The sequence below is a fragment of the Artemia sp. Qi Xiang Cuo genome, chromosome 15 (assembly GCF_049724085.1).
Source record: "Artemia sp. Qi Xiang Cuo chromosome 15, ASM4972408v1, whole genome shotgun sequence".
NCBI classification, from domain to species: domain Eukaryota; kingdom Metazoa; phylum Arthropoda; class Branchiopoda; order Anostraca; family Artemiidae; genus Artemia; species Artemia sp. Qi Xiang Cuo.
In genome coordinates, this window is record NC_142808.1 from 57,828,240 (window position 1) to 57,841,892 (window position 13,653).

The 13,653-nt window shown below is 32.4% G+C and overlaps 1 protein-coding gene across 1 annotated transcript; it reads left to right on the forward strand.

Moving 5' to 3' along the window:
• The first annotated feature begins 819 nt into the window (after window positions 1-819).
• Window positions 820-2,838, forward strand: LOC148943907 (uncharacterized). The gene is made up of 2 exons (XM_089101556.1): window positions 820-921; window positions 1,675-2,838. Exons 1-2 carry the CDS (start codon window positions 887-889, stop codon window positions 2,264-2,266), a joined length of 627 nt encoding a protein of 208 aa, XP_088957682.1. The 5' UTR covers window positions 820-886; the 3' UTR covers window positions 2,267-2,838.
• The last annotated feature ends 10,815 nt before the right edge of the window (window positions 2,839-13,653 follow it).

Below are 13,653 nucleotides of genomic sequence, written 5' to 3' on the forward strand. Positions count from 1 at the left end.
CAATTCACTTTATTTGCATATCCTTATTCTCTTTTAATGAACAGTTAATATAAAATGTCCACTAAAAAAATTCAGAAAGTAATATCCAGATATTATAATGCCATCCAGAGGTCTAAATTGATCTATAATGCCATCCAGAGGTCTAAATTGATAGGAAGAAGTACTTTATCCAGACTAAAAAAAATATGAATTTGTCTAAAGTTTCAATGCTTCATGCATCCTATAGCTTTTAAAATATTAATATATATTTAAATTATTCTGTTCTTATTATCTAGTTTACGTTTGTTTGTATTTGTTCATCGTTATTTAAGTAGCGTAATAAATTGAGATTAATTTGTCCACCCTAATTCTTCCCTTGGGGCGAGGCTCAGAACAAGTGCAAGTCTGGATACGAAATTTTTAACATAGTAGATACAAAGAGGTCCTTAGCAATGTTTTTTCAACTGGGTTGGAAGGTTCAAAATCGCAAAGGGGTACCTTCAGGCCAATTATTTAACAGCCGATTACTATTTAACGGCTATTTAACGATTTTTATAGACGTTCTTCTGTAGCTTGAATCTCCTATTAGATCTTGAAGTTAAATAAATCAATTTTAATTAATTTAAATTAAATCTTAATTAGTTAATTTATCTTGTTTCAATATTGTTGAAACTAATCTTGAAATTTAACACAATAATCTTCAAAAAATAAACGTCGCTGATTCGCTCGTGAAGTTGAGGCCGTGTGAACCCTAGATCGTGAGATATTATGCAAATGTGAATTAAGTGTTTGCCCAAAAGTTTATTTATTTAATTTCTTTTTCAGTTGAAACCATGATCTTCCTGCAAAAAATTCTAGTCGTTTTAACCCCAATGACAATAAAGAAAGCTTAAATACCAGTGGCAAAATGAACAGTTCAGCTGCCAATTTCGGTCTTAGAGTGTACATAGGTGTAAAACTTTTACGTAAGAATCTGAGTTTGATGTCTTATCTCTAGTGTCTTAATTTTGTGTATGACTTCAATGCTCAAAATAATGTTATCTTAAAGAAATACCTAAATAAGTGAGAATCTTTCTCGTAAAAAAAAAAAAAAATAAATAAAACGTTTCAGTCTACATAAAATGTTTGTAGGCTAAAAACGAAAGCTGAACATCAATTTAGTTTAAGCCTAAGTTCGTTCCGAAATTCGTTTTGTTCTAATGAAAAGGGGGGCACTTTTTCCTGTATATCCCAATTTTTAGAACTGCACAATTATTTTCTGGTTTCTACGAGTTTATTGGTACAACGGCCTTCCTAATTTATTGACCGTTGCGGTTAAATTAGTTTTTTAAGCAAAATTATGATACAAGTTTAATATAAGTTCAACTAGGGGAGAGGGGTTGAAAAAGAAATTATTCGTTAAAACCTATCTAATTTTTTTAAATCCCGTATGAATCTCAAGTTTTAAAGCTGATAAAAAATTATATTATTATTCAAGTTCTAATTCTTCTATGAAGTGAAACTATTTTCAAGTATCGTTCTTTCATATTTGTTTCATTCGAAAGTGGTAGGCAGTGTAGATCACAAAAAGGTAACAGTTATAGAAGGTTCACTTTTCATTTGTACTTGTTATGATACTTAATTATTGACTCGTTTTCACCTTATTTAATAAAATAATTTTTTTACTATAGAGATAATGCTTTCTACTATTTGCAGCTCTGATGGTGCGGATCAAGCAAATCTTTTTGGCCCAAAACCAATAGTGAAGATGAAGAAGCTGACAGAGAAGGCTATTTATTCATTTGAATTGGATTCTGAAGCAAAAAACTTGGACAATCATAAGATATATTTGAATAGTTCCTTGTGTAGTAAAAAATCCAGAATATTGAAAAGATGTAAAGAAACAAATACAGGGATAAAGCAATATATTTGTGATGTAAGTGACAAGGGCTTTTCTCATGTGGGCGATTTGAAAAGGCATCAAACAGTGCACACAGGTAAGAAACTATTTAAATGTAATGTCTGTGAGAAATCTTTTTCTCGGTCAAGCAATTTGATTCACAACCAAAGAATACACACGGGTGAAAAGCCATTTAAATGTGATATATGTAAGAAAAGTTTTTCTCAGTCAATCAATTTGATTAGTCACCAAAGAGTGCACACGGGTGAAAAACCCTTTAAATGTTATGTCTGTGAGAAAATTTTTTTGTGTCAAGCAGTTTCATTGAGCACCAAAGAGTGCATACTGGTGAAAAACCATTTAAGTGCTATATATGTGAAAAAACATTTTCTCAGTCAAGCAAATTGAATCAGCACAAAATTGTAGACACTGGTGATAAACCGTTTAAGTGTGATATATGTAAGAAAACGTTTTCTCAGTCAAGCAGTTTGATTAACCACCAAAGAGTATATAGTGATGAAAAACCGCTTAATGTGATATATGTAAGAAAACGTTTTCTCAGTCAAGCAGTTTGATTAACCACCAAAGAGTATATAGTGATGAAAAACCGATTAAACACCAAAGTGCACACTGGGGAGAAATCGTTTAAGTGTGATATATTAAGTGTGATATATTTAAGAGAGAATATTCTTCTAAATAAAATCTTAATAATCATAAAGCGACCCATTCTCAGAAAAAGCCTGCTAGTTCATAGTGTACAATAACAACTTCTTTGGTCGTACCCTATTGTACCCTATTGTAAACCCTAATACAATAGGTTGTACCCTATTGTAAACCGTTCCGTTGTTTTTTGCTACTCATTTATATATTTTTTTTCAGTTCATTAATTGATTTGTAGAAAATTTTTGTTCATTTTTTCAGTGATTTCCTTTTGCGTTTTGTTTTGACTTGTTCGTTCTCTTTGGCTATGACTTCCTCCTTCCCCCCCCCCCCCCCAAAAAAAAATAAAATAATACGTCACTATGTGTATCTATGTTTGAGTAAACCCCCCAGAAAAATCCATTTTATTCTTCTATAATGTTTTCTCATCTTTTTTGAAAGTTTGTTTGCTTATCATTGGGAATGAAACATTGTGAACCAAGTTATATGTAGTTTTTGGTCTGTCCTCAGAGAAGTAAATCCTCAAAACTATGGGTGTCACCATGATTCCTACTCAAGGGATAAGGGGGTAATCTGCTCATTAGGAGATTTTGAGGTCATTTTGAGTGATTATATATCCTTGGGGAAACCAATGCAGAAGTAAAGAAATGAGAAATATTGGTTTGTTCTAGTGTTGTAATTGGCAAAATTGGTCACAATAAAATTGTGTATTTTACCGTAATTTTACGGACCGCCCTAAAATTGGCACTTTTTTAGTTATTTTTAAAACATATTTTACGGTGCCTTATAGCTGACGTAGTACAAAATTACCTAAGGGCTGGGAGAAACAAGTTTGGAAATGATATTGTTATTGTGATTCTGGCTGGATACACTGCAGGGTGAAATAAAGCAGTATACTTGCACTCATTATTTTCGTTATAAAGTGTTTATAATTGAGTGATAAATTTGTATTTGAGTAGACCTTCTCTAGCAGCAATTCACTTTATTTGCATATCCTTATTCTCTTTTAATGAACAGTTAATATAAAATTTCCACTAAAAAAATTCAGAAAGTAATATCGTTTTTCTGTAACATTGTAACCCATTCTAATCTGGCCCCTCTCTTCAGTCCTTCTGACTGAGGATTGGACAGACCCATATCTTTCACTTCTTTCTGAAAAAAGAAGGGTATTAATGGAGTTCAGCATTAATTATGCTGCCATCCAGAGGTCTAAATTGATAGGAAGAAGTACTTTATCCAGGCTAAAAAAAAACTATGAATTTGTCTAAAGTTTCAATGCTTCATGCATCCTATAGCTTTTAAAATATTAATATATATTTAAATTATTCTGTTCTTATTATCTAGTTTACGTTTGTTTGTATTTGTTCATCGTTATTTAAGTAGCGTAATAAATTGAGATTAATTTGTCCACCCTAATTCTTCCCTTGGGGCGAGGCTCAGAACAAGTGCAAGTCTGGATACGCAGTTTTTAACATAGTAGATACAAAGAGGTCCTTAGCAATTTTTTTTCAACTGGGTTGGAGGGTTCAAAAACTTCAGGCCCCCCTTGTCGGTGTGCACTAGTTTGAAATGAGATAAAGATTAGAGTTTGGAGATTTGGTTACTGACTTAAAGGGCAGTTTGTTGATAATCTTAAAGAAAATTGCCGTAAGTGTTCGCAAGATTATAGGTAATTGTTTGTAACTCCTGGTAATTAACTAATTTTTAGCTGTGCAAAAAATCAGTGGATGCTATACTATGGGTACTTGGAGCCTAAAGGCAATTGAGTATATTTCATTATAGAGATTTCACACAGTCAATAAGTTTTATTAATAGGCCACACATTCTTTTTTTTCGTGAAGCATTTTTACATGATTGTATTTTTTCTGGGGGGGGGGGCTGAGGAGACTTCAAATTTTGTGATGGGTGGGATGGAGCAAACATATAATTTTTCTGGTCCTTATAAAATGTTTGCGGTGCGATTTGTTTTAATTTCTATGCATTTCGTGAGGCAGTCTTTTTGGCCAGTAAATGAATGAAACTTTCCTTTAGACGAGTTACCAGACGGGAGACCATTACAAATGTAAGTTAAGTATGTTACTTATGTGTTCTTGAGTAATCATTGCGAGGCGTTTCCTCTTTTTTGTAACTTACTAAAAAAATTCCACATAATAAGTTTTTCAAAGAAAAGTAAAGAGCTCCATTAAACTAAAAATGAGCAGGAGCACATGAGTAGGGTTCAGAACTCCGATGCCTTTTTAAGACCAAAACATAATTTACACTTTACAGTAAACAACTTTTTAAATGTTTTCACTTTTTTAAATTTAAAAATCAAATTTATTAAGACTAAGGAAGAAATATTAGTACATGTAAATTAAACCGCTAATCCACATTCATGTTTTTCTTTAGAAGGCATGGTGGTTTTCAGCCCTACTCATGGTAATTTCTGCTCATTTTGAATTAGACTCAGTTATTTATTTTTATTTCTGTTTGTTTTGAGTTCCTCTTATTTACTGATGGTGATTTCTGGCAGCTTTACGCTTGGAAGATTGCTTGACTTCATTTCTGCTCATTTTTGGTTTAATGGAGCTCTCTCCTTTTCTTTGAAAAACTCATTTTGTAGAAAAAATTTTCAAAATTAAATTCTTTTCGTTTTATATTGCTATAGTATCTGTCATGGAAAAGAGTCCAATGTTTTATATCTTTCCGGTTTATTCTTCTATAAAAATCCATAGTTCGGCTTGCTATTTGTATGTTTGAGAAAATTTTTGAATAATTCTCAACGACATACACCCTTTGGAAAATCTAGACACAAATAGCATTGTTTGACTTAGTTTTATGCCTCCTCAAGCTGTCATGAGAAATAGAACTTAAAACCATTCCCAAAAAATTGTATTCATGTTTTTGAACACCTGGATACACTTCTACTCTTTTGAATTAGTTAAATTGTAAGAGCAGAAGTAGTAATAGTAATAACCTTGAAAGATTCAAGTTAATACCCTCAGTTGTTTTTGGGATATTACTGAGATATCTCAGTAATATCAACCAGCATACACACTGTGCCCTTTGATTTAGTTTTAAAGCATAATGGGCCAATTTCATAACTGTAGAGAGGAGGGGGTTGACATACGTAATATTCCTAGGGATGTAGTTACTAGACTGTTCAACTGCGTTGAACAAAAGGGCCATCTCAAAAATTTGATGGGATATGTTTGGAAAGTTATCTTCCCCTTAAAGCATTCTCTGATAGTTCCGACTTAACAGTCAACTTAAACTAGTGGTGTTTGAACTTAGTTTGAAATAGGAAATACTTAGTGAAACATAAGTTTTTGTTAATTTTACAAGCATAACATCAAAAATATATAAAAATTATAAACAACATATCATAACTCAAATTCAAGCATTTTATTAACCTCCAAAATTGGAGAGTATAAATAAATGTTAAATGAACAAACAGACCATATAAATATTAAACAACAAATTCATATAAATACAGGCCAATATGCACCAACCTAAATTATACTAATAATTTTTAATTACACTTTATTGATAACATCGTAAATTTTAACATAAACAACCAGCAAATCTAAAAAAATGGAATTATGATTTCAATCTCAAAACTGAAAAAAAGCTGAAAGAAACCTTTTTTTCTGTACATGTTCACAGGGTTAAAACCAACCTGATAAAGAAAAAAATTATTCTAGTTTCAATAATTAAAAAGCTCCAGAGTCCGACTAAAAGAAATTGATGGCCCTGGAAAATTAGATTTTTGTTGCTTCTTATTCATTATCACAATGAGATCGTTCATACCGTATTGTTTTATCACTGATGACGTAGAATAAAATTTTGAAAGTCGACATAAAAATTTCCCAAAATAAGAAACAAAGTTGTATTAATATCTGAACTTTTAGAAAAAGTAAAATATGGTAACCGTACTAAATATAAAAGAACTTGAGGTAGAGCTACAGAATTAAAAAGATGAGTTAATGACTTTCTAGTCAAAACATCCTGGAGAGAAATTACCCTACCAATACTTGCAGAGATGCAAGAAAGGACAAATTTTATTATATTTGTTGGACAAAGAGATAGCAAAGGACCATAAGGAATATGTCAACAAAGAAAAGAGCATTACACAATTTTTTTAAGTTTAACATCATATTTTTCATGTTTTTAAAGCGTTTAAACAGTGAAGCCAAAAGTATTTGGCAGGTTCAGTTTGCAGTTTAAATGATGCGGTAGCACATCAAAATAACTCAAATGTTAAGCACAAAAAATTGTGACAAATCTTTCCGCTTGAGACTCTTATCATTAAAAATAACTAAACCGCCTTTTTAAGTAACTGAAAAGTCAAATTAGTGCAGCGTGACTTTTGCTACGTGTGAATTTAGTTGCCAAAGTGGATATTTATTCTTAAATTTAAGCCAAATGCAATCTGATTCAGAACAACAGTTTTTATTTACGTTCAGCAAAACAATTATATTTTATTATTTAAACGTTATTTTGAAAATTCTAAAATAAATGATGCCGAAGCTGATCAAAAATGATATCAGATTTAAATGAAAAGTATGTCTTTGAAATTTACATCTCTCCACCTACCTCTCCTTCTTCTTGAAAACTGAAGAATTACATTTCTGCATTGTATGTGCAGATTGTAGCTCTTAGCTTGTTAAAGTTTTTTCCCTCGCCAGGTTCAGTCTGTTAATGTCGACAGTCTTGATATCATTTGATAGTTGAAAGTAAGTTTTAGCCATTCATCCAGGCACATTTTTGAAATTTAATGTGAATTTGTCATAATGAAAAACAAAGACATTAAATATAATTAGACATTATAATTTAATTAGACATTAGATATAATTAGACATTAAATACAAAAAAATTGAAGACATTAAATATAGGGAAAATTTCCAATTTTCAAGCAATTTTAAATAATGCTCTCTTGAAAATTCTGTATAATTTCGTATTTATGACTCAGTGAATTCACAAATTCAAAAAAAAAAATGAATCCTGCTACACAAGTGTCTTGTTCACTTGATGCAAGTAAGATATGTTGGCTTGTTACAGCATATAAACCCTATGAATATAAACCCTAGTTCCAATGGAGTGTTGGAAATCCTATTCTTAGTCTATTGCCTCGTGTTTTTTTATATAAATCTTTCTATGGTAGTAACTAAAATGTGGCAACAGAAAATGGTGGTGTCAGTAATTATGCTTTCTACTGTCAACCTCCTCTCGTGCTCACTCAACTTTTGCATAAGATCAGATGCAAGTAAAATTGCTGACTATTCTTTTTCGGAGTTAAATGCTACTACTATTACTACTAACAACACACCGAAGCACCAAATCGCTTGGGGCCAACACAGCTATACGCGCTCTCCTCCATCCAAATTTATTCAAAGTCCCCCTCTTTGCCCCCTCCCAGGAAGTTCCCATTTCCCTTGAATATTTGTTTATGAGGTCCTCTCAACTCAACCGTGGACGACTTGCGTTCTGTTTAACCCTAGGCGGTTGGCCGAAAAGGACAATCCCTGGCAATCCGTCATCCTCCATCTGCAGAACGTACCCCAGTCATCTCAACCTTTCACGCAATTATAGCTCAAGAAAGCAGTATTGAAAACCACTTTTCGTACAACCTATCATTTGAAGTATAATCAATCAGTCGGGTACCCAAAACAATCCGTAGGCAATTTCTTCTTATTAATTCTTATTCAAAGTTTCAATTTCTTCCTATTCATTATGATCACACTTTAATTCATTTTGCTCATACTTTCGGGTAGGATGTATAAAACATCAGCATAATCTAAGTCCAGAGGTTTTACTTTCCCTTTGGATTCCGTGTTCTCCCATTGCCTTTCTTGTGCTCCTTAAGACAAGGTCCATCAAAATAATCCATTTAAATGGGGATAAAACATAACGAGAGATTTAACACGAGACTCGCTATTTTATAGTTTTAATACGAAAGTAAAACTTTCGAGGACATATGATATTAATCATATGCTGATGATTAATACGAAAATAAGGAAAGCCGTATTTCCTACGTTAACCGAATTAATGTTACTCTCGTACATAGGAAAAAGTATTAATGTCATTAAAACAGTATTTGTCACGTACTTTAGTTTTGTGCACACAAACAGTATTTGTGTAACAGTCTTTGGTTTACAATAACGTAATCAATAACGTTAGCTTTGAATAGGACCCATAGTAAATAATTAATTGGGAAGAGGTTTATCCCGAAAACACCCACCAAAACAGACAAAGCTCATAACAATTATCCATTAGTCAGAATCTCGCGCGAATGCTTTGTCGTTTACTAGGATATAATTTCCTCGTATGATGCCACTCCTCATATGGAATAGTGTCGGCTGCAATGTCCCTTTTATGGTCTTCTTCTCCGTCTATTATTTAACAGCCGATTAATGTTTAACGGCTATTTAACGATTTTCATAGACGTTCTTCTGTAGCTTGAATCTGCTATTAGATCTTGAAGTTAAATAAATCAATTTTAATTAATTTAAATTAAATATTAATTAGTTAATTTATCTTGTTTCAATATTGCTGAAACTAATCATGAAATTTAATACAATAATCTTCAAAAAATAAACGTCGCTGATTCGCTCGTGAAGTCGCGGCCGTGTGAACCCTGGATGCGAGATATTATGCAAGTGTGAATTAAGGGTATGCCCAAAAATTTATTTTTTTAATTTCTTTTTCCGTTGAAACCATGATCTTCCTGCAAAAAATTCTAGTCGTTTTAACCCCAATGACAATAAAGAAAGCTTAAATACCAGTGGCAAAATGAACAGTTCAGCTGCCAATTTCGGTCTTAGAGTGCACATGGGTGTAAATATTTTTACGTAAGAATCTGAGTTTAGTGTCTTATCTCTAGTATCTTAATTTTATGTATGACTTCAATGCTCCTACAATGCTCAAAATAATGTTACCTTAAAGGAATTCCTAAATAAGTGAAAATCATTCTCGTGAAAAAAAAAAATAAAACGTTTCAGTCTACAAAAATTTTTGTAGGCTAAAAGCGAAAGCTGAACATCAATTTAGTTTAAACCAAAGTTCGTTCAGAAATTCGTTCAGTTCTAATGAAAAGGGGGGCACTTTTTCCTGTATATCCCAATTTTTAGAACTACACAATTATTTTCTGGTGTCTACGAATTTATTAGTACAACGGCCTTCCTAATTTATACACCGTTGCGGTTAAATTAGTTTTTTAAGCAAAATTATGATACAAGTTTAATATAAGTTCAACTAGGGGAGAGGGGTTGAAAAAGAAATTATTCGTTAAAACCTATCTAATTTTTTTAAATCCCGTATGAATCTCAAGTTTTAAAGCTGATAAAAAAATTATATTATTATTCAAGTTCTAATTCTTCTATGAAGTGAAACTATTTTCAAGTATCGTTCTTTCATATTTGTTTCATTCGAAAGTGGTAGGCAGTGTAGATCACAAACATTTTACAGTTATGGAATGTTCACCTTTCATTTGTAATTGCTATGATACTTAATTATTGAATCGTGTTCACCTTATTTAATAAAATAATTTTTTACTATAGAGATAATTCTTTCTACTATTTGCAGCTCTGATGGTGCGGATCAAGCAAAACTCTTTGGCCCAAAACCAATAGTGAAGATAAAGAATCTGACAGAGAAGGCTATTTATTCATTTGAATTGGATTCTGAAGCAAAAAACTTGGACAATCATAAGATATATTTAAATAGTTCCTTGTGTAGTAAAAAATCCAGAATATTGAAAACATGTAAAGAAACAAATATAGGGATAAAGCTATTTGTGATATAAGTGACAAGGGCTTTTGTCATGTGGGCGATTTTAAAAGGCATCAAACAGTGCACACTGGTAAGAAACTGTTTAAATGTAAGGTCTGTGAGAAAAATTTTTCTTGGTCAAGCAATTTGATTCATCACCAAAGAGTACACACGGATGAAAAGCCATTTAAATGTGATATATGTGAGAAAAGTTTCTCTCTGTCAATCAGTGATTAGGCACAAAAGAGTGCACACGGGTGAAAAACCCTTTAAATATTATGTCTGTGAGAAAACTTTTTCTCTGTCAAGCAGTTTGATTAAGCACCAAAGAGTACATACTGGTGAAAAACCGTTTAAGTGCAATATATGTGAGATAACTTTTCTCAGTCAAGCAAATTGATTCAGCACAAAAGTGTAGACACTGGTGATAAACCGTTCAAATGTGAGGTCTGTGAGAAAACATTTTCTCAGTCAAGCAATTTGATTATGCACCAGAGAGTACATACTGGTGAGAAACTGTTTAAGTTTGATATTGTGAGAAAACTTTTTCTCAGTCAAGCAGTTTGATTAAGTACCAAAGAGTACATACTGGTTAAAAACTGTTTAAGTGTGATACGTTAGAATAATTTTTCTTAGTCAAGTAGTTTGACTAACCACTAAAGAGTACATACTAATGAAAAACCGCCTAAATGTGATATATGGGAGAAAACTTTTTCTCAGTCAGTCCATTTGTTTAAGCACCAAAGAGTGCCCACTGGGGAAAAACCTTTTAAGTGTGATATATGCAAGAGAGAATATTCTTCTAAATCAAATCTTAATAATCATAAAACAACCCATTCTCAGAATAAGCCTGCTAGTTCATAGTGTACAATAACAACTTCTTTGGTCTTGTTGTACCCTATTGTAAACCGTTCCGTTGTTTTTTGCTACTCATTTATATATTTTTTTCAGTTCATTAATTGATTTGTGGAAAATTTTTGGTTATTTTTTCAGTGATTTTCTTTTGCTTTTTGTTTTGACTTGTTCGTTTCCTTTGGCTATGACTCCCCCCCCCCCCAATAAGTCACTATGTGCATCCATGTATGAGTAAACACCCAAGTAGAATTCATTTTATTCTTCTATAATGTTTTCTCATCTTTTTAGAAAGTTTCTTTGCTTATTATGGGAATTGAAACATTGGGAACCAAGCTGTATGTGTTTTTGGTCTGTTTTCAGAAAACTAAATTCTTAAAACAATGGTTGTCACCAGGATTCCTACTCAAGGGATAAGGGGGGGGGAGATCTACTCATTAGGATGCATTTAGGTCATTTTGTCATTTTGAGTGATTGTATATCCTTGGGAAAACCAATGTAGAAGTAAAGAAATGGGAAATATTGGTTTGTTCTTGTGTTGTAACTGGCAAAACTGGTCACAGTAAAATTGAGTATTTTACTGGAATTTTACGAACCGCCCTAAAATTGGCACTATTTTATGTATTTTAATTATTCTACTGACATATTTTACGGCGCCTTATAGTTGACATAGTGCAAAACTACCTAAGTGCTGGGAGAAACAAGTTTGGATATGATATTGTTATTGTAATTTTGGGTGGATACACGTGAAAACAGGGTGAAAGAAAGCAATATACTTGCACTCATTAATTTCGTTTTGAAGTGTTTATAATTGAGTGATAAATTGGTATTTGAGTAGCCCTTCTCTAACAGCAATTCACTTTATTTGCGTATGCTTATTCTCTTTTAATGAACAGTTAATGTAATATTTCCAATACAAAAAATTCAGAAAGCAATATCATTTGGTCTGTAGCAATGTTACCCATTCTAATCTGGTCCCTCTCCTCTGTTTCCTTCTGACTGAGGATTGGACGGACCCATATTTGTGCTCTTCTTTCTGAAAAAAAACAGGGTATTAATGGAGGTCAGCATTAATTATGCTACCATCCAGAGGTCTAAATGGATTTGATTTGAGGAAGTGCTTTATCCAGACTAAAAAAAAATATGAATTTTTTGAGTTTCAATGCCTCATGCTTTCTATAGCTTTTAAAATATGAATGTATATTTAATTTGTTCTTTTCTTATGATCTATTTTACGTTTGTTTGTATTTGTTCCTCGTTATTTAAGTAGCGTAATAAATTGAGATTAACGTCTCAGTAATCTGATGTCTCTTCTTCTTTTTTTCTCTCTTTTAGTGTTGAGATAACTGTCCACCCTAATTCGTCCCTCGGGGTGAGGCTCAGAACAAGTGCAAGTCTGGATAAGCAACTTTTATCCTAGTAGATACAAAGAGGTCCTTAGCAATGTTTTTTCAACTGGGGCGGAAGGTTCAAAATCGCAAAGGGGTACCTTCAGGCCACCCTTGTTGGTGTGCACTAATGATGGAAGTGAGATAAAGATTAGAGTTTGGAGATTTGGTTACTGACTGAAAGGGCAGTTTGTTGATAATCATAAGGCAAATTGCCGTAAGTGTTCATAAGATCATAAGTAATTGTTTGTAACTCCTGGTAATTTACTAATCTTTAGCTGTGCAAACAACCAGCGGATGTTATATTATGAGTAATTGGAGCCTAAAGGCAAGCTAGTATATTTCATTGTAGAGATTTCATACAGTCAATAGGTTTTACTAAAAGGCCAAAAATTCTATTTTTTCGCGAAGCATTGTTAGGTGATTGTATATTTTCTGGGGGGGGGGAGGGGAGGAGATTTTGTAATTCAAATTTTGTGATGGGTGGAGCAAACATATAATTTTTCTGGTCCTTATAAAAAGTTTGCGGTGAGATTTTTTTTTTTTTCTATGCATTTCGTGTGGCAGACTTTTTGGCAAGTAAATGAATGAAACTTTTGTTTAGACGAGTTACCAGACGGGAAACCATTACAAATGTAAGTTAAGTATCTAACTTACGTGTTCTTCGAGTAATCATTGCGAGGTGTCTCCTCTTTTTTGTAACTAATTAAAATAAATTTCCACATAATAAGTTATTCAAAGAAAAGTAGACCTCCATTAAACTGAAAATGAGCAGGAGCACATGAGTAGGGTTGAGAACCCCCATGCATTTTCAAGACCAAAATGTAATTTGCATTTTACAGTTAAAAAAAACTTTAAATGTTTTCACTTTTTTAAATTAAAAAAATCAAATTTATTAAGACTCTAAGGAATAAATATTAGTATATGCAAATTAAACTGCTAATCCACGTTTATATTTTTCTTGAGAAGGCATGGGGGTTTTCAGTCCTACTCATGTTAATTTCTGCTCATTTTGAATTAGACTCAGTTATTTATTGTAATTTCTATTCGTTTTTAGTTTCTCTTATTTATTGATGGTGATTTCTGGCAGTTTTACGCTTGGAAGATTGCTTGACTTCATTTCTGCTCATTTTTGGTTTAATGGAG

Bases quoted from the DNA above. Each gene is read 5' to 3' on its own strand.
- LOC148943907 (XM_089101556.1), top strand. From the start codon at position 887: ATGAACAGTTCAGCTGCCAATTTCGGTCTTAGAGT. The intron at 922-1,674 runs GTACATAGGTGT...TACTATTTGCAG, and splicing joins GCCAATTTCGGTCTTAGAGT to CTCTGATGGTGCGGATCAAG.